This window comes from Leptodactylus fuscus, chromosome 5 (genome assembly GCF_031893055.1).
Source record: "Leptodactylus fuscus isolate aLepFus1 chromosome 5, aLepFus1.hap2, whole genome shotgun sequence".
NCBI lineage: Eukaryota > Metazoa > Chordata > Amphibia > Anura > Leptodactylidae > Leptodactylus > Leptodactylus fuscus.
Window position 1 is genome coordinate 3,528,020 of NC_134269.1, and position 21,731 is coordinate 3,549,750.

At 41.8% G+C, this 21,731-nt stretch overlaps 3 protein-coding genes across 3 annotated transcripts in view; all 3 read left to right on the top strand.

Moving 5' to 3' along the window:
* The window catches only part of LOC142204297 (olfactory receptor 8H1-like), a 39,844-nt gene extending 36,178 nt beyond the window's left edge, over positions 1 to 3,666 (top strand). The window contains exon 6 of the mRNA XM_075275607.1: positions 3,648 to 3,666. Coding sequence (XP_075131708.1) covers positions 3,648 to 3,666 — 19 coding nt within the window. The remainder of the gene's footprint in view (positions 1 to 3,647) is intronic.
* A 944-nt stretch (positions 3,667 to 4,610) lies between these two features.
* On the top strand, positions 4,611 to 5,297 carry LOC142204298 (olfactory receptor 11H6-like). The gene has a single exon (XM_075275608.1). The coding sequence runs from the start codon at positions 4,611 to 4,613 to the stop codon at positions 5,295 to 5,297; it is 687 nt and encodes a 228-aa protein (XP_075131709.1).
* Positions 5,298 to 12,744: 7,447 nt separating this feature from the next.
* LOC142204299 (olfactory receptor 11H7-like) lies at positions 12,745 to 20,840 on the top strand. Its single transcript, XM_075275609.1, has 2 exons — positions 12,745 to 12,820; positions 19,960 to 20,840. The coding sequence occupies exons 1-2, from the start codon at positions 12,745 to 12,747 to the stop codon at positions 20,838 to 20,840; spliced, it is 957 nt and encodes a 318-aa protein (XP_075131710.1).
* Positions 20,841 to 21,731: the final 891 nt, after the last annotated feature.

Sequence of the window (21,731 nt, forward strand, 5' to 3'; positions counted from 1 at the left end):
TATGGCAGTAGCAAGAAATGAGGGTATTTGTATTCCCAATATACTCTTTGAATTCCCAGTCAGACAATGGCACTGTATACCAGTAGTAAAAATTGTGGGTGCACGTAACCCCAATATATTCTTTGAATTACCAGTCAGAAACTGGCACTATATGGCAGTAGCAAGAAATGAGGGTATTTATAACCCCAATATATTCTTTGAATTCCCAGTCAGACAATGGCACTGTATACCAGTAGTAAAAATTGTGGGTGCACGTAACCCCAATATATTCTTTGAATTCCCAGTCAGAAACTGGCACTATATGGCAGTAGCAAGAAATGAGGGTATTTGTATTCCCAATATATTCTTTGAATTCCCAGTCAGACAATGGCACTGTATACCAGTAGTAAAAATTGTGGGTGCACGTAACCCCAATATATTCTTTGAATTACCAGTCAGAAACTGGCACTATATGGCAGTAGCAAGAAATGAGGGTATTTATAACCCCAATATATTCTTTGAATTCCCAGTCAGACAATGGCACTGTATACCAGTAGTAAAAATTGTGGGTGCACGTAACCCCAATATATTCTTTGAATTCCCAGTCAGACACTGGCACTATATGGCAGTAGCAAGAAATGAGGGTATTTGTATTCCCAATATACTCTTTGAATTCCCAGTCAGACAATGGCACTGTATACCAGTAGTAAAAATTGTGGGTGCACGTAACCCCAATATATTCTTTGAATTACCAGTCAGAAACTGGCACTATATGGCAGTAGCAAGAAATGAGGGTATTTATAACCCCAATATATTCTTTGAATTCCCAGTCAGACAATGGCACTGTATACCAGTAGTAAAAATTGTGGGTGCACGTAACCCCAATATATTCTTTGAATTACCAGTCAGAAACTGGCACTATATGGCAGTAGCAAGAAATGAGGGTATTTGTATTCCCAATATACTCTTTGAATTCCCAGTCAGACAATGGCACTGTATACCAGTAGTAAAAATTGTGGGTGCACGTAACCCCAATATATTCTTTGAATTACCAGTCAGAAACTGGCACTATATGGCAGTAGCAAGAAATGAGGGTATTTATAACCCCAATATATTCTTTGAATTCCCAGTCAGACAATGGCACTGTATACCAGTAGTAAAAATTGTGGGTGCACGTAACCCCAATATATTCTTTGAATTCCCAGTCAGAAACTGGCACTATATGGCAGTAGCAAGAAATGAGGGTATTTGTATTCCCAATATACTCTTTGAATTCCCAGTCAGACAATGGCACTGTATACCAGTAGTAAAAATTGTGGGTGCACGTAACCCCAATATATTCTTTGAATTACCAGTCAGAAACTGGCACTATATGGCAGTAGCAAGAAATGAGGGTATTTATAACCCCAATATATTCTTTGAATTCCCAGTCAGACAATGGCACTGTATACCAGTAGTAAAAATTGTGGGTGCACGTAACCCCAATATATTCTTTGAATTCCCAGTCAGACACTGGCACTATATGGCAGTAGCAAGAAATGAGGGTATTTGTATTCCCAATATACTCTTTGAATTCCCAGTCAGACAATGGCACTGTATACCAGTAGTAAAAATTGTGGGTGCACGTAACCCCAATATATTCTTTGAATTACCAGTCAGAAACTGGCACTATATGGCAGTAGCAAGAAATGAGGGTATTTATAACCCCAATATATTCTTTGAATTCCCAGTCAGACAATGGCACTGTATACCAGTAGTAAAAATTGTGGGTGCACGTAACCCCAATATATTCTTTGAATTCCCAGTCAGAAACTGGCACTATATGGCAGTAGCAAGAAATGAGGGTATTTGTATTCCCAATATATTCTTTGAATTCCCAGTCAGACAATGGCACTGTATACCAGTAGTAAAAATTGTGGGTGCACGTAACCCCAATATATTCTTTGAATTACCAGTCAGAAACTGGCACTATATGGCAGTAGCAAGAAATGAGGGTATTTATAACCCCAATATATTCTTTGAATTCCCAGTCAGACAATGGCACTGTATACCAGTAGTAAAAATTGTGGGTGCACGTAACCCCAATATATTCTTTGAATTCCCAGTCAGAAACTGGCACTATATGGCAGTAGCAAGAAATGAGGGTATTTGTATTCCCAATATACTCTTTGAATTCCCAGTCAGACAATGGCACTGTATACCAGTAGTAAAAATTGTGGGTGCACGTAACCCCAATATATTCTTTGAATTACCAGTCAGAAACTGGCACTATATGGCAGTAGCAAGAAATGAGGGTATTTGTATTCCCAATATATTCTTTGAATTCCCAGTCAGACAATGGCACTGTATACCAGTAGTAAAAATTGTGGGTGTATATAGCCCCAATTCTATTGCTAGGGGACTTGCAGGGTATTTCTGGGGTGAAGGTGGGGGGGCACACCGTTGGAACGGGTATCGGGGTATATATCGGGTATACGGGAATACACTGACAGTGTACTCCATTCAGGATCCTGGGAAAGCTGGGTTGCGGCGATTGAGCCCGTCAGTGCCACGTTACACTGACAAGCTTCTCCCTGGAATTTAGCTCTTACAAGAGCTGTTGGTTGTCTTCTCCTTCCTATCCTAGCCTGTCCCTGCCTACCCAGAATCTAAGCCCTAGCTAGCTGGACGGAAACCTCCGTCCTCGGTGAATTGCAAGCTCAGAATGACGCGAAGCTGGGCGGCGCTGTTCTTTTAAATTAGAGGTCACATGTTTTCGGCAGCCAATGGGTTTTGCCTACTTTTTTCAACGTCACCGGTGTCGTAGTTCCTGTCCCACCTACCCTGCGCTGTTATTGGAGCAAAAAAGGCGCCAGGGAAGGTGGGAGGGGAATCGAGTAATGGCGCACTTTACCACGCGGTGTTCGATTCGATTCGAACATGCCGAACAGCCTAATATCCGATCGAACATGAGTTCGATAGAACACTGTTCGCTCATCTCTAATAAATAACACTATTTTTGGATAGTGGGGACTTATACACATGTGGGGACACCAAACACGTTTATTGATTTTTGTTTAAATTATATATTTTTAACATACAAGGTAGGTTTTTAAACTTTTATTACTTTTTGTTTGTTTTTTCTATATGTTTGTGTGTTTTTTTTTTCACTTTTTTCATGTCCGACAAGTTGACTTGAAGTTGGGGTCTCCGATATAATAATGATCAAAGATGTGTATAAATGTATCTGGAGAGGATACGGGGCCAGGTTACATAGTTACACAGGTTGGAACACTATCTTACATTCCCTGGTTGTCTCTTGATCATCTGTCTCTAAATGTATTGAGTTTATTCTTCATTGATAAAGTATTTGTCACTTTTGCTTTTTGACCAGAAAGGGGTGCAGCCTAAATGGAGATCCTTTTTACACTGTATTTATGGCTTGCAGCTTTTTAAAAAGGGGGAAATAATGCACAAATGCCCCCCAGCACAGGTTATTGGTACATACAAGTAAACAAGTCCTCAGTTCACAAGGTTCTCATCAGTTCACAAAGTGGTCTTTTATGGCTGTTTAGATCAGTGATGCTTTCTGTAGGATGCCATGAACCCATGTGACAGATTTAACCCCTCCTGGTGTGTTTGAAACAGTGTCATGAACTTGTACTCATAAATCCTTCTGTCTTTCTTAGATTTGAAACCTCCTCTTAAAACCAAAATTTTCATGTCATTGGTGATATTATGATCTTCATTGCAGAAATGTTTTGACACGGGAAGGTCCATTCTTTGTTCTCTAATTGTTTTGGTTTTAAGAGGAAGTTTCCAATCTAAGAAAGTCAGAAGGATTTACGAGTACAAGTTCATGACACTGTTTCAAGCACTCCAGGAGGGGTTGAATCTGTCACATGGTTTTATGACCCCTTACAGGAATCGCTGATCTGAAGCAGCCATAAAAGACCACTCTTTGAACTGATAAGAACTTTGGGAACTGAGGAATTGTTTACTTGTATGTACCAATAACCTTACACCCTCCTGCCCTCCTAGTATATGTCCCCTTGTACATAAATATGCATCCTTCAGAAATTGTTTTTAGATACACCTGAAGAAGAAGCTGGGAGCTTCAAAACGTTGTAATCTGTCATCATTATGACTTAGCCATTAAAAAAGGTATCAAATACTGAAGATTCTCAAGTTTTTAGTTTTTTATATTTCATACCCACTGGCTAACATGGTACAAAAACAAATGTTTTCCTTAATCCTAGAGGGGATCCCACCGGATAGATTGGGCGTCAGTAATAATATGGATGGTTTTAATCTTTTTCAGGCAGATTCCGTTTCTTTACATTTCATAAGTGAAAACAACAATAACTTTTGATACTTATTAATGTGATCTGTTTGATTTTTTTTAACTCCCCTTGCAGACAAATTGGACGGTCGTCACAGATTTTTTTCTTTTAGGATTTCCTCAAAGCAGTCAAATTTTAAGAAATCTTCTCTTCCTTCTGTTCCTTGTTCTTTATAATCTAACACTATGTGGGAACCTCCTGATCATCACCCTGGTGTCCACCAGTAAGATCCTCCACACCCCAATGTACTTCTTCATCTCACAACTCTCCATCAGTGACATCTTGTTGTCTACAAATATTGTCCCCAAAATGTCCCACGTCCTACTGAATAATGGGGCGGCCATTACTTTTGCTGGTTGTTTTATACAGTTATATTTTTTTGCTGCGTCTGAAACGTCTGAATGTTTCCTCCTGACAGTGATGTCTTATGACAGATATGTGGCCATCTGTAATCCTCTACGTTACTCCTCTATCATGATAAAAGGAGTTTGTATTACATTGGTCACCATGTGTTGGTTGTCGGGTTTTTTAATGTCGTTCATTTCAATCATAACAACATCAAAGTTATATTTTTGTGGACCAAATATCATTGACCATTTATTCTGTGATATGGTCCCCTTACTAAAACTTTCCTGTTCTGGCACCTTTGGTATACACATGCAGATTTACATTATGGGCACTCCAGCTATAACAATCCCAGCCTTGATCATTGTAGCGTCTTATACTTATATTGTCCGGGCAGTCTTAAGGATCCCATCCAGTACTGGTAGACAGAAAGCCTTCTCCACCTGTAGCTCCCACCTCATTGTGGTCTCCACATTCTACTGGACCATGTTCAGTGTTTATGTTTTCCCAATAAAAGATATTACAACCTGCATGCGTAAGATCCTCTCCCTGCTATATACTGTGTTTACCCCATTGATCAACCCCATTATATACAGTCTGAGGAATAAAGATATTAAGAAAGCCATACAGGACACAATTTATAGACACTGATTGACATTATTGCCTGGCTATATATATCTTGAACATAGTAGTAGAGAGAAATAGATCCTGGTGCCCTCATGACACAGTGATGGTGGGTTAGTAGGCAATGTTGTAACTAGGAATGGCGGGGCCACGATGTGAACTTTTGACATGGGCCCCCAAAGAGGGGTACATGGGCGTGCAGGCTGTATGTGAACAAAAGGTTGACGTGGGGTGCAGGCTGTGTATGAGAAAGAGGGGGAGGGGATGCAACGGTGTGCGTGCAAGAGGGGGAATGGAGGTTCAGAATGTGTGTGAGTAATAGGGAGGAATAGGAGTGCAGGTTGTGGGGGTGCCCACCCATTCCCTCTTCTTTCTCCCACACAAACTATGCCCCCACATCACCCTCTTTGCTCACACACAGCCTGCACCCCCATTCCCCCTTCTTTATCACACACACCCTGCACACCCATGTCCCCTCTTTCTCACAGTCTGCACCCCTACTCCCCCTCTTGCTCACACACAGCCTACAACCCCCCATTGTACACCTACCGGTGCAATCCAGAATAGCTCCGCTCACAAAAGATCATATCTTATTAGGCTAAAGGACCTTTGATTAAATCATGGAATGGAATGGACCGACCTCCTCACGGGATTTGGCCAAAGAGAACACAGTGCTCACCAGTAGATGTAAACTAAACTCCTTTATTGGCACACACAACGCGTTTCCGGCTTTAAACAAAACACAAATACATATAGAATGCATTCAAATGCTTGTTGGATACAAAATATTAAAAGGTTCCAAGCACAAGATGCAATACTGAGTGGAATATAGTCCTAAAGATTCCGTAACACCCAGGGTAATAGGAATACGTGGATGTATAGTAGTTGAGTTCTCACAGAAGTGGAGATATATAACAGCGGATAAATATATAAAATACATAAAATGGATGTTAGGATGCAAAAGCCGGAGAGTGAAACTCTATATACTGCACATATAGTCATGGCATGCGTGGATGACAGATAAACAATGCTATAACTGTATGTCCATGATACTAAACATAAGCAGTAGCATACATTAATAATACAATTCCAGGGGCATTACCATAACAATACGTAACTGCATATGACTGTAGATCCATAGTGGGTACAAGGCAACAGTAATAGCATTCAATATAAAATCCAGAATATTCCAGGAACATTGCCATAACTAAATAAATGCATTAACACCTTTAAGAACATAAATACATAGGGATGTCATTTACTCTTCCACAGTGGGCCAGAGCATGGCATCACCATGTAGGGCATTGGATTAAGTAACCCATTGGTGCTGCTGTGGGAGGGGAGCCGCGGCATCCGACTCACATGTGCACCGGCAACTCCCCTCCCACTGCAGCATCAATAAAGGAGTTTACTTTTCATCTACTGGCGAGCACTGTGTTCTCTTTGGCCAAAGCCTGTGAGGAGGTCAGTCCATTCCATTTCATTATCCACACGTCCCTGTGGCGTTTGCAGCAGCTGTCTTCACTGTCCATCATCCAGTTACTTCATGCACTGAGGGTTGTTGTACTATCTGTACAACCTCACCAGGTGAGAAGACAATTGTCTCTTCTTACCTGTCAAGTATCTTGGTTAATGCACAAAGATCTGCTTGGCGTGGTTCTTTCTTTTGTTTTGCCTTTGATGACATCATGACACTAATCAAAGGTGCTGTAGCGCACAAGGATAGACACCAGAAGAAGGTATCAGGGCTTGAGAACAACGGGCAGGAGATAGAAGTTTCTCCTACCCGCTGTCATTATGCAAGTACCAAGAGGCAGGGGCCGGACAGCAGGTGGCCCTCTTGGGTACAGTAGTGAAGCCAACTATTGCTGGCTTAACTACTGTTAAAATATGGGCTGTGGAGGAGGCAGCTCCTCTGCAAAAACGCCCGGTGTTTCCGCATCCATTTTCAGTGGTAGCAGCTCCCGCTGGACCTCCTAGTGTCTTGGACCCTGTGGCAGCCATTACTGCTGCTACCCTGGTAGTTACACCACTGTTAGTTGGGTAATAGCACAATACTAGGCTGTTCAGATAAGACTTGCTCCTGCTCTTACCCAGTGACCATCCAAAACTAGTTTATTGGTAACTAGAGATGAGCGAACACTAAAATGTTCGAGGTTCGAAATTCGATTCGAACAGCCGCTCACTGTTCGAGTGTTCGAATGGGTTTTGAACCCCATTATAGTCTATGGGGAACAGATACTCGTTAAGGAGGAAACCCAAATCCGTGTCTGGAGGGTCACCAAGTCCACTATGACACCCCAGGAAATGATACCAACACCCTGGAATGACACTGGGACAGCAGGGGAAGCATGTCTGGGGGCATAAAAGTCACTTCATTTCATGGAAATCCCTGTCAGTTTGCGATTTTTGCAAGCTAACTTTTCCCCATAGAAATGCATTGGCCAGTGCTGATTGGCCAGAGTACGGAACTCAACCAATCAGCGCTGGCTCTGCTGGAGGAGGCGGAGTCTAAGATCGCGCCACACCAGTCTCCATTCAGGTCCGACCTTAGACTCCGCCTCCTCCGGCAGAGCCAGCGCTGATTGGCCGAAGGCTGGCCAATGCATTCCTATGCGAATGCAGAGACTTAGCAGTGCTGAGTCAGTTTTGCTCAACTACACATCTGATGCACACTCGGCACTGCTACATCAGATGTAGCAATCTGATGTAGCAGAGCCGAGGGTGCACTAGAACCCCTGTGCAAACTCAGTTCACGCTAATAGAATGCATTGGCCAGCGCTGATTGGCCAATGCATTCTATTAGCCCGATGAAGTAGAGCTGAATGTGTGAGCTAAGTACGGAATTCGGCCAATCAGCGCTGGCTCTGCTGGAGGAGGCGGAGTCTAAGATTGCTCCACACCAGTCTCCATTATGGTCCGACTTTAGACTCCGCCTCCTCCAGCAGAGCCAGCGCTGATTGGCCGAATTCCGTACTCTGGCCAATCAGTGCTGGCCAATGCATTCTATTGGCGTGATGAAGCAGTGCTGAATGTGTGTGTTTAGCTCAACTACACCGGTGGAGTAGTTGAGCTAAGCACACAGATTCAGCTCTGCTTCAATCAGCGCTGGCCAATGCATTCTATTAGCTTGATGAAGCCGAGGCTGCACAAGGGTTCAAGCGCACCCTCGGCTCTGATGTAGTAGACTCTTGATTGATAGATGGAGGGGTGCCCTTCATATTCAGTGCAAATAGGAGACAATTTGGCATTATCAGGTGCACTTTATGGCAATATTTACTTCAAAGATATCAGAAGTACACATTCATTCACAACATGGAGGCTCAGTCTCCTTGGTTACAAACTGCATTTACATAATGCGGGTGCAGAAATGTTGTGATCCAAGGCTCCATGTCCTCTCCTGAAGCCCTTCGGGCCAAATAATTTCAGCTAAGATTGTGGGAATCCGGGCCACTTTAACCATGGATAGAGCCCAAGTAAGGTAGTAAATAAGGCCCAAGTATAAATTCACACTGACCTAGAGTTCTCCAGATTACAATAAGAAGAGTAAGGAAAAAAATAACTGGGATAATTGGTTGAACGCTGAAAGTAATAGAGTATCAATAACATATTCACAGAGAAAATGCTTGTGAGTAAAATCAAAGGTTTTATTGGTTCCACACCGGACGCACAGCAATAGGCTACGCGTTTCCACTCTGTGCCAGCGTCTTCATCAGAATATGAATATGTAGCAATGTTGAAAAGTTGTTGGAACATTTGAGATTAAATTGGATGATTAAGGTATAAGAGATAATGAAGAAGATGGTAGATATGTATCTACCCCAACGGGCATGGGACATGGGCATACAGAAGTACATGTATAAATATATATAAATGACCTACTCACATGCAAAAATAAACAGACGTGTGGGATGTATGGGTAGGGAAAGTGTGTAACAGATGAATGTTGTGCAGGATCAAGCGTAGTTGTATAATATCTCTAGTGTGGTAGCGGGACGGGTATTAGCCTGATGGCTCGACAACATCATTTAGTCCATTTGCACTAAGTGTAATGAGTTTATAGACCCAAAAGACCTCCCTCTGTCTGAGATTTCGGGAGCAGTTTGGGATTGTAGATGGGATATGTTCTATTGGCAATATCAATAAACACTAAACATTACATTCATGTTTAAGAAAGTGGTGTAGGGACACATTATAGGTCTGCCTTCTTCTTCACCATAGATTGTGTAGGGTTGTCCTCTTCGCTGTTTTCAGACCATTTTCTCTAGTTGGGCTCCCTCCCTCTAGCCGCTATATACTGACTATATACAGATTTCTCCGCTATTGGCTGCTAATGCATTACTGGAATTTTCCCATCTCAATATACAATTGTTATAATATTGTTTCTAGTGTTTTTTCTAGCTAAGAACACCATAAGTAGGAGGATTTATTTCTGTATTAATTTGTTTTGTTTTTGTGTATGTTTTATTTTATTTTTCTCTTGTGCTTTTCTATGGACTGTATTGTGAATATTGATTCTAGCTTTGTTTCAAGTAATATCAAGATGACTGATTAAGGTCCAAATGTTGGGCCAAAACGTTTCATAGCATGTCATATATCTGGATGAAATAAATATTTGGAGAACTTTAAGCAACGTCTACTAGTGCAAGGCTTTTTTTTTTTTTTTTTTTTGTTCTTATCAATACAGATGTGAGATCCTTTCTGAGCCCTGTCGTCTTTTCAAGACCCAGTGATATATGTATCTAACTATTATGTCTCATGGACCTGCTGCACATGGTAGAGGACCCATGCTGGTTATGGGCCATGAGGCCGTTCTCTGTGACCCATCATACAGATTTGTCCTTCCTGTACTCACATACTGAGAGGCGATCACCAAACCAGCCGACCTCAACACACCCATCAGACCCACCAGCCATATACCAACGGTTTCTCCCCTAATCAGTCAATCACATTGTGGGGTGTATTGTGTCCTCTAATACAAAGTCCTGCATATCTGACTTTGTGTCTGTGCAAAAAATAACAAAAAAAACTGTTTCCCAATGGAGAGGCCGCATACGGACATTGGTGTTTTGCATTAAAAGCTCATTCAAATGAATGGGTTTTAAAACTGATAATCGGCAAAACATCCCCTATGCCATTTCTCCGGGAATTAGGATGGAAACCCCTGGGCAGATAGCAGACGCTAGTGTGAATGCCCCATGACATGAAGTTCTCCATCAGTACAAAAAGTCACTAGGACAAGGTTAAAATGTCTGAAATTATTAGCACAAAAATTACACATTTGGGAAGTTCGGGAAATGGGACTGTGTCCTTAAGTGGGTGGTTAATTGAATTCTCACAAATAAACAAGGAATTTTTTTATTTTTGACTCCTTCCATTCCAAATCCAATTTTTTTTATTTTTGCATTTTCATTGCAAAAAAAAAAACAGCATTTTTATCGGAAGCTGCATAGAGCAGCCTGCAATAGAAAGATACTAAGGACAAGCCTAAGAGGCTTCACAAGGCTCCCGACTCTCATACCAATGGGACTCCAGCCCTGGAGCTTCTTCTGGGTGTTGGCAATCCCTGGAAAAATAAGAGAACCTGCTCATAATAAACCAGATCCGATACAAGTAGGGATGATTGAACTGATTCAAATTTAATTGGATTGGACCCAAATTTTTCAAGAGCTTTGTTTTTGACCTGAACCAAAAAGTATGAGGATTCATCAGTCATGAAAAACTATTATATCAGACCCCAAAGTATTATAAGTGGAGGCCTATGGGAAGTTCATCAACATCATAAACTATAATACTTGGCTTTCCTCTCCTCATCTGGCCATTGCTTCCATGCACGTCAGTGACCACTGAGGCCCAGTCACAGGTTGGTTTCTTATCTTCCCTGAGCCTCCACTTATTATTACTCAGAACAAACCCCAGAGTATAAAAATAGAACTTTTGTGTCAAACAGCTTTGGGCAGAAATGAACTAGAGGGTGAACCTCACAAATATTCAGCAAAACAAATCTCTCGGAGTTCACCCATCTCAAAAACATTGGGTCCAATCTGAGATGTTTTGGGTTCTCCACTCACACATAATTATTATACTCTGGAGTCTTTGGAGAGGCCTAGGAAGAAGTGGAAAATTAACAAAACAGCTCATAGTCACCTTTCCGAACTACTTAGAAGTATAGGCTGTTCTTTTTCAAGCATGATAAGGCACTTTACAGCATCCCCAAGACGTCAGTGGCCCTTGGCTTTGGCCTTGGTGGTCTTGTGGGGCATTTCAACATCATGAGATTTGCCTTTGTGGTTGGACCTCAGTACTGACCCGGGGCTGTTGACATCACACAGGAGGCCACAGGACGGTAGGACAGAAGATAGAATGCCATAGCGGAGTCCTGGAGAGGTGAAGACAAGTAAGTGCCATTTCTTATGTTTTGTTACCAACCCTGGCCCTACAATTATTATTCTTTGGCATCAAAAGACACCCAGAGGAGAAGATTTCTGGTGTGGAATGAACAAATTTGGCCTGAACCAAAACTTATTTGTGAACTTCAAAATGATTTGTGAGATAAATATTACAATGTTCATCCATCATTAATAGCTCAGCGCTATGGACATTCCTATCCTATGAGCACAGTATGACTGATCTCATTTATAATGAATGAGCTGTGCTCTACACCATCAACATAGCATGTCATGCCAGTCATGTTTCCTTATTTTATTCTACTTGTAGACCGATCTAGCAGTCAAGTCTTAAGAAATACCCAAAGTGCTCCACATCCTACTGTATAATGGGGGGACCATTCCTTTTGTTGGTTGTCTCACCCAGTTTTATTTTCCAGTGTTTCGAAAGTATCAGAGTGTTATCTCATCACATTTGGTGGCATTGCCTTGTCTTGATCCCTTTCTGGTCTATGGTGGAGTCTGTGGTCTAGTCTATGGTGGAGCACCTTTTAAAATCTGATCTATGGTGGAGCACCTTTTAAAATCACTCTCTCACAGATTGCTCTAAGTCTACCTGACCAATACCTGCGGCCCTCCAGAGGCGACCTTGTCACCCATATGCGCTCAGCAGCTAAATTACTAATACCACTGAAATAGTTGCTACCGAACCCTCCTACTAAACTGAAGTGGTTTGCAAAAATCAATGAAATGTACAGGTTTGAAGAACTAACAGGTTGATGCTTACATAAATGAGACAAGTTCCTTCAAACCTGGTCCCCTTGGATGAACTTCCAGCCCACACCTGCTGACCCGGGCGGGGGGTGTCCCAGGACATGAGTGACTCTTCCTGAGTTGACCTGATTTGATTTCCCTGCTTTGATTTAATTCAGGTTTCTTTATATTTACTTAACTTTTACTTGACTTAGCTTCATTTACAAAATACAAAGAACAGAAGACACCGAGCGCAAATATGGTGATGGTTAAGACCAGATGGCCTCTTACCTTGACCTTGTGAGAAGTCACAACAAACAATAGCACATGCACAAATGACTGTGGTGGACGCAGCTAAATCCCCTTACGCTGAACTGGTATGCAAACAAGAATGGAAACGGATCCCTCAAGGTACAAAAAACAATCAGGTAGGAGGAGTGGGGTAAAGTGCGCACAAACCAACAACCAAACTGGTGATATTCAAGAAATTTATCAGTAATGAAGCACTAGGCATTTCGGGCAGGTAACCCTTCCCAAGCATTAGCCTAAAAACGCTTATACTGTATAAAAGAACCTGATTGCTTACCTGGCTGACAGCCTTCTGATAGTACATACGATACATAGAGCTGTACAGAAATGCCAGAATCGGCTAGCCAAACTGAGCGCACGGTCCGATGTAGCAGTGCTGGCCGATGACAAGCACACACTGTCTGTCATGGTGGCACACTGCTCACGCCAGGCCGAGCTCCACCATCCTCTCCGCACTGCGAGTGAGGGCAGGGTCTGGACCCCCCTCTCTGGCGTCCTGTGATCCGCTGCTCCTTTACACAGCTCCAGTGTCAGCTGGCATCGGGCCAGCAGTTCAGCATATCCCGATGCTGAACTGAAATGCTGGCCCGATAACAGAAAATGACCTTTATTTATTTAATTTTTTTAAAACTTTTTTTTTCACTAGTGCCCCCCCCCCCCTCCCCAGGGGATTTGAACCTGCAATCATTTGATTGCAAGTCCCATAGACTGCAATACAAGTGTATTGTCGTCTATGGGAGATATTATACATTACTATTGCGGCTGGTCATAGAGACCAGCCGCAATAGTAATATAGCAATGACAGGCTTGGGAGCCTTCAACAGGCTCCCAGCTGTCATCTGAACAGGTCTGCTCCTGCGAACTCGTCGCACAGGAGCAGGCCTGCAACTTTAAAGGTATGGGGCCGGTGGGGACTGGCCCCGGGTGCTAACTTGAAACTTTTTTTTGCGTGTGTGTGTGTGTGTGTGTGGGGGGGGGGGGGGCGACATCTCCTGAGGCCAGGGCATCTCCGCTGCTCACTATTACATACCCGGCATCCGGACCCTGCGACGCGGCACATAGACACCAGTGCTCGCCACGCTCCTGACAGAGCACTGACGCCAGCATGTGACAGAGTGTTACGTGCTGGCATCAGTGCTGAACAGCCTCATGGATTGGCTGAAGAGAAGCCAATCCATAAGGCTGTTCAGACCTGCGCGGGGTGGAAAGCGAACACCCCGCAAAGGCTAATGACCTGTTCCCAACGGTACAGCCTGGAAGACCGGAACCACACCCCCCTCCACCCACCGGAGAGGAGGGGAGGGGGGGGCGAGCTTGCAGAAGTTAAAAAAAATTAATTTCAAATTGACACGTCGGGGGCCCGGGCCTCATGACGTGTCGGGCCCTGTGGCAGCTGCCTCTGCTGCCTCAGTGGTAGTTACACCACTGAGTACAGGGGAATCACAAGGTCCAGTTCTTGCCCCATTTCTCTTCACACTGTACACTGCTGACTTTAGGCACAACTCCTCCAGCTGTTACTTACAGAAGTCCTCCGATGACTCTGCTATAGTAGGCCTTATCACTGATGGCGACGATAGGGAATACAGAGACTTAAATCAGGATTTTGTTGAATGGTGCCAGCAGAACCAGCTCAGGATTAATGTTGGGAAGATCAAGGAGATGGTGATAGATTGTAAGCTCTTTTGAGCAGGGCCCTCAGTCTCATTGTGCGAAATGACGTTCTTTGTTATGTATGTCTGTCTGTATCTGAACCCTATAAATTGTACAGCGCTGCGGAATATGTTGGCACTATATAAATAAATAAAATGATGGTGGTGGACTTTAGTAAACGGAGAAGTGCCCGGACCCTGGTGGAGATCCAAGGAACATGTATTGAGATAGTCAGGACCTATAAGTATCTGGGTGTGCTCCTCAATAATAAACTGGACTGGGCTGATCACCTGGAGGCGCTGCACAGAAAGGGCCACAGCAGACTCTACCTGCTCAGGAGGCTGAGGGCCTTCGGAGTCCAGGGGACACTTCTTAGGGCCTTCTTCAACTCTGTGGTTGCTTCAGCCATCTTTTTCGGTGTGGCCTGCTGGGGAAGCAGCATATCAACCAGGGACAGAAATAGACTTGACAGGCTGATCAGAAGTGCCAGCTCTGTCCTGGGGAGCCCCCTGGACCCAGTACAGGTGGTGGGTGACAGAAGGACACTGTATGTGGTGACCTCCATGCAGGAGAACAAATCCCACCGCATGTATGAGACCCTGATGGGACTTGGCAGCACTGTAAGTGACCGTCTGCTTCACCCCAAGTGTGAGAAGGAGCTATCGCAGGTCCTTCCTTCCAACCGCGACCAGGCTGTATAATCTACATCAGACCAAGCGAAGACACTCTGCACTGAGAACTAATGATTATGACCATGAGAACTTCCTTCTTTCTCTTCCGTTCCTTAGCTGCTATGGACTCCTAGTATATCTTCTCTTCTCAGCATTTGTGTGCCCTGTAATATATTACTGTGTATTATCCTGTATCTGTATTACTATGCTGCTGTAACATACTGAAATTTCCCCACTGTGGGACTATTAAAGGATTATCTTATCTTAACTTATTCCTATGGGAAAAAGTCAGCTCGTGCATATTGCAAGCTGACGGGGATCCCAACATAATACAGTGACTTGGGCTTGTTAGATGCCCCCAGACATGCTTCATCTGCTGTCCCAGTTGCATTCCAGGGTGTTGGCATCATTTCCTGGGGTGTCATAGTGGACTTGGTGACCCTCCTGAGTCGAATTTGGGTTTCCCCTGAAACGAGCATTTCATAGACTATAATGGGATTAGATATTTGGTTGAATATTGAGGCTCTACTCGAAACAAATATTGAATATTTCACTACTCGCTCATCTCTAGTAATAATAGATTTATTATTATTTTTATTTATTATTATTTATGCATAGTTATATAGCGCCATCATATTCCGCAGCGCATTACAAACATTGACAGTCACTGTCCCATATAGAGAATAGAGAGACACCGAGCACACTTATAGTGTAGATGGTCTATTATAAATATATAGATGAGTCAAATAGTGGTTTCCTCTGAAACAAGCATTTTTTCCCCATAGACTATAATGGGGTTTGATATTCGGTCGAATAGTCAAACATCGAGCGACTATTCGAAATTAATAACGAATATTGAATATTTTACTGTTCGCTCATCTCTAATGCCTACATTCTCCTCCTTCCTGTCCCACCTCCCCTGCACAGTTATTGGTGTAAATAAAGCTCCAGGGAAGGTGGGAGGGGAATGAATTCTTACTGTGAATACTCTGTGGTATTCGATTGAGTACGAATATTTTGAATACCTACTCAATCTAATACTACTCGCTCATCTCTAATTATAATCATTTCACTTCCACTTTGTGACAAATTACTTGACCCAAAACAAAAGGTTTGGGTTGAACAAATGTTCATAGATTTTCCGATCTTTAGTAGTTTCCATTCACTTACTATATATTATATATTACATATACTATACTACTGTTTATATACTATATACTATACTACTGGATATATACTATATATTAGTCACAGTAGTGGTGATAACAGAGAACAAGTTTTTACAGGTCACAAATAATGGCAGACATTTTCTTATTGTTGTATCTTCTTTGTTAACACAGAGAATTGTATCTGGAAGTGACTGAGGAGACGGAGGGTTCCAGGGGAGGACTAAGATGTCTGAAGAGATGGAGAAGATTGAAGAAGATACATCAGTGTGAAGGAACCAGAAGGGTCTGGAGAGGAGAATGGACAGAGGGGTCTGGAGGAGACAGATTCTCCAATCCACTATGTCTATGGCCAGGATTCCGTTGCCAATGACTGAACTTACTTCAACTTTCTTTTGCCTAGAACTTCAATGTATCTGATAAAGTTTTACTTTTGTCTGAAGAAAGTTTTGCCATCTCTTTGCAATAACAGACAGAAGTGACCTCCCTCTGGAACACAAGTGACTTGGAACACAAAAGACCCCCGGAGTAATGACAAAGACACTCTAACTAGTCACATGTATTACAGTAACGCAGGAAAGTTTTACTTTTTACTAAATAACTTTTGCAATCTCTTGACAATGAATCATTATTAGAACTTTTCCTCCTTTGCAAGTTGAACCCTGAGAGACGCCCGAGGTAATGGCTGAAACTTTGTCTTATTTCCCACAATCCATTGCCTCCCCTGTGTTAGATTGAGTATATCTATATATAGAGAAGCAGTTACTATATGGATCATGGGTCTGTTCACATCACACAAGATGTTTATTAGAATGTTATTGTGTTTTTAGATGAGTTTTATTAGTTTATATTTATTGATGTCGGAATAAAGAAGAAGGTGAGAAAGATTTCCAAGGAAACTGTAGCGGAGTGTTTTATTAGGAAGATGGAAATATCAGAAGTAAGTACATAAATATTATTATTATTATTATTATTATTATTATTATTATTATTATTATTATTATTATTATTACTACTACATTTATTACAATTATTATTATTATTATTATTATTATTATTATTATTATTATTATTATTATTATTAATAATACATTTATTTTTATTATTATTATTATTATTATTATTATTACATTTATTATTATTATTAATATTATTATTATTATTATTATTATTATTAATATTATTATTACTATTATTATTATGATTATTATTATCCGTCATATTCTGTGACTTTGTACAACACAATCTTAGAGAGGGAATGAATTCCTGTACAGATATAACTATTATACAGACAGACAGGTTTACCTTTACCTGTTTCTATATACCGATCAGCCGCAGAATGTTCCGGTTATGGCCGATTCTAAGCTTTTCTGTGCCGCTACATACTAGGTTTAGTTAATACTTACAGGTCTGGGTAATATTATATCTGCAATGTTAGAGGATATGAGATCAGAAGAGATGAAAGGGACAAGTCCTGGACATGAACAATAGGGCAGAAGGTCTTTGTGGATGAATCTATGGATGAATGTAGCAGAGTTTACCTGGACACTTAACCCATTACTAACACGGTGGCACAAGGTGTTATATCGGTTGTCAATCATTTGTCAATGGCTTTCATGTTAAGCTATCGCACTGCAGTAAGTTATTACAATGTAAAAAGCCATATGATAGAGGAAACACTTTGTATTGTGCGTCTGTATAGATGAGTAAGAAGTTTGATAGATTGGAGAGCTGGAGGATCCTCAGGAGGAACAGGCAAGGACTAGGGTAACATAGAATAGAAGAGGTGAAGGGGGGCTTCAAGAGAAGAAGGCGACTATACTGCCTGCACCATACATGACACAGTGACCTGCGAGCTTTGGCAATTAGACGTAAGGCTGAAGTCTTGGTGCAGGAAGGAAGGATTTGGGGTCCTAGAACTTTTCAATGGCTGACTTTTCATTGATGTTCAAGCTGTTTTTCACAGATAACTTGCACCTGAATGGAAGGGGGTCTGTTGGGCTGGGGGCCAGGTCGGTGGAAGGCATTGAGGTGGTTCCTCGACATTGGGGTCATCTAATAATAATAATCTGAATAATAACTTTATTTATATCACGCCCACATATTCTGTAGCATGTTACACATCAGGGGACACAGGGACAAACAATATGAGATGTTACAATGTGACAAATACATAAATATATCAAACAATAGGAGTGAGGGCCTGGACACAAGAGCTTACATACTATGAGGAGGTCAGAGGGCTTGTTTGCTACAATGGTCCAGCCATCTATTAATAGAACAAGGCTATGTAACTGAAGCTGTTATTATTACTCACCGTGACTACAGGGATTATCCTATTTGTAGCTTAATATGTAATTCTGGATATAACAGAAGGGAGAATTCCAAGAGCTTCCTTGTATATTTTCCGTTCCTCTTGTAGCCGATCCCGACTTTGAAAAAAACGCCCAAAAATCTGCAACAGAAAACCACTGAATTTCCGCAATAAGAGGCCTTAGCGTCCAGCATTTAGTTGTCATCAAAGTGCTGCTTTTAACAATGATGACATGCGGCTCATCGTGGCTACTAACTAAAGTCATCTGAACAATTGATGGCACGTGATCCGCACCAGTGAGGAAGTGATTGCAACACACAATGGATCTGTCACACGTTCCTGCAAAAGAGAAGGACATTTATATTTGGTCTCAATTAGAAAAAAATCTCAGCACATTTTGTGTGTGTCTAAAAAAATCCAATAAAAGGGGAAATGTTTGGAGTGTGTAAAAGTGAGTGTCAGTGCGGTAAATGTATAAAGCTGTACTTTAATCCTCTCCTAACGTCCATTTTTCCATAGACATGCATGTCACTGTCACTGACTTATGTTTGGCTGTGTTTGCCTTATGCTAGGTTCACAGGAGCATGGACTTTACCTTTGTTATATTACTTAAGGCTCCATTCACACGGAGGAAAATGATGAGAAATTTGGAGTAGAATTTCAGTGCTGAAAAATAAACCCTCTCCCTTCTGCTAGCAAAAAGAGAAACCCATTAAAGTCAATGGGAGGCGTTTTATACAACACTGAAATTACACTTCAAATTCCTCATCATTTTCCTCTGTGGTAATGGACCTTTAGAGGACAAGGACAACAGATAGGTGGACCACTACAACAGTGATACACAGGGAGCGTGAGGAGCCCCATTAATTATATATACATATTACACTATGTATTATAGATAGGTTCCTAGGAGCCCTAAGAGTATTCTACACTATGTATTATAGATAGGTTCCTAGGAGCCCTAAGAATATTCTACACTATGTATTATAGATAGGTTCCTAGGAGCCCTAAGAGTAATCTACACTATGTTTTATAGATAGGTTCCTAGGAGTCCTAAGAGTATCCTACACTATGTATTATAGATAGGTTCCTAGGAGCCCTAAGAGTATTCTACACTATGTTTTACAGATAGGTTCCTAGGAGTCCTAAGAGTATTCTACACTATGTATTATAGATAGGTTCCTAGGAGTCCTAAGAGTATTCTAAACTATGTTTTATACATAATTTTAGCCTGCACACTACTTCATTAGAATTCTCTTAAAAAAATTACCTGACTTGATCATTATCATTTGGACCTGAACTTGGTCAGCCTGGTGCACCATGACAATATCTTAGATAGGACACTCACTTTGGCAGCTACTACATCTTTACACCTACCTAAGTTTGTCCTACTTTCTTGCAGACCAATCAGACTGTCGTCACAGATTTTTTTCCTTTTAGGATTTCAAGGTAGTCAAGTTTTAAGAAATCTGTTGTGTCTTCTGTTCCTCCTGGTTTATGATGTAACACTATGTGGGAACCTCCTGATCATCACCCTGGTGTCCACCAGTAAGATCCTCCACACCCCAATGTACTTCTTCATCTCACAACTCTCCATCAGTGACATCTTATTAACCACAAATATTGTCCCCAACCTGCTCCACATCCTACTGAACAATGGGGCGGCCATGACGTTTGCTGGTTGTTTCACCCAGTTTTATTTTTTTGGTACGTCAGAAACTTTTGAGTGTTTCCTCCTCGCTGTGATGTCCTATGACAGATATGTGGCCATCTGTAATCCTCTCCGTTACTCCTCTATTGTGACTAATTCATTGTGTGTTCAGTTGGTCTCTATGTGCTGGTTTTTAGGTTTTTTAATTTCATTCATTCTCACCATAACACCATTAACGTTATATTTCTGTGGAATCAACATCATTGACCATTTTTTCTGTGATCTTGTTCCTTTGCTGGAGCTCGCCTGTTCTGACACCTTTATTGTCCACTTGGAGTTGCACATCATTGGCTCTATCACTATATTAATCCCAACTACAATCATTGTAGTGTCTTATACTTCTATTGTTCAGGCCGTCTTAAGGATCCCATCCAGTACTGGTAGACAGAAAGCCTTCTCCACCTGTAGCTCCCACCTCATTGTGGTCTCCATATTCTACTGGACCATATTCAGTGTTTATGTTTTCCCAACAAAAGGACAGACATCAGCAATGAGTAAAATCATATCCCTTCTATATTCTGTGCTTACCCCTCTGATCAACCCCATTATATACAGTCTGAGGAATAAAGATATTAAGAAAGCCGTGCAGCAGACTATTCATAAGCGCTGATCTAATATGTCTAATACACAGCAATGTAATCCATGAATTTGGTAACTAAACCTTCTATTGTTTTTGATATTGATACATTTAACATTAAACCAAACAGCTCTCTCTCTTATCATAAGAAAATAATTCTGCCCAGTAACCATTTTTTTTTAGTGGTGATTATTAGAGATGAGCGAGTAGTACTGGATTGAGTACCACTCGCTATTCGAATATAAAAGTTCAATGCAGAACCAGCATTGATTAGCCGAATGCTATACAGTCGGCCAATCAACGCTGGTTCTTCTCCTACCTTTAGAAGTCTTCTCCGTGCAGCTTCTCCGCGGCGTCTTCTGGCTCTTCATTCATTCTGCCAGGCATTGGGCCTGGGCAGAGCCGACTGCACATGTCCGCTTGTAGTGCGGGCATACACAGTTGGCTCTGCCCAGGCCCGAAGATGCCGCGGGGACGCTGCACGGAGAAGACTTCTCGGAGGATCCAGCCCGACCCTCACTCGTGGACTTGGTAAAGTATAATTTGATCGAACGTTGCCTACCCCTGAAACAAGCATTTTACCCCATAAACTATAATAGGGTTCGATATTCGATTCGAGTAGTCGAATCTTGAGGGGCTACTCGAAACGAATATCGATCCTCAAACATTTTACTGTTCGCTCATCTCTAGTGATTATATTTGACACCGCTTCCAATCTAACATGGCTTTAGGCATAAGAGTGCCGACGTTCAGGACGCTGTGTGATAGAAAGCAGAGATGAGCAACGTTTTGTTAAATTTGATTCAGACGCTTCTCCGGATTTCACAAAAAGATTGGACTCTTTCCGAATTGATTCACGGCAAATAACAATTAAAAAAAAAACTATTTCCTGGCTACACAGAGCCTGTATAGTGGTGGAGAACA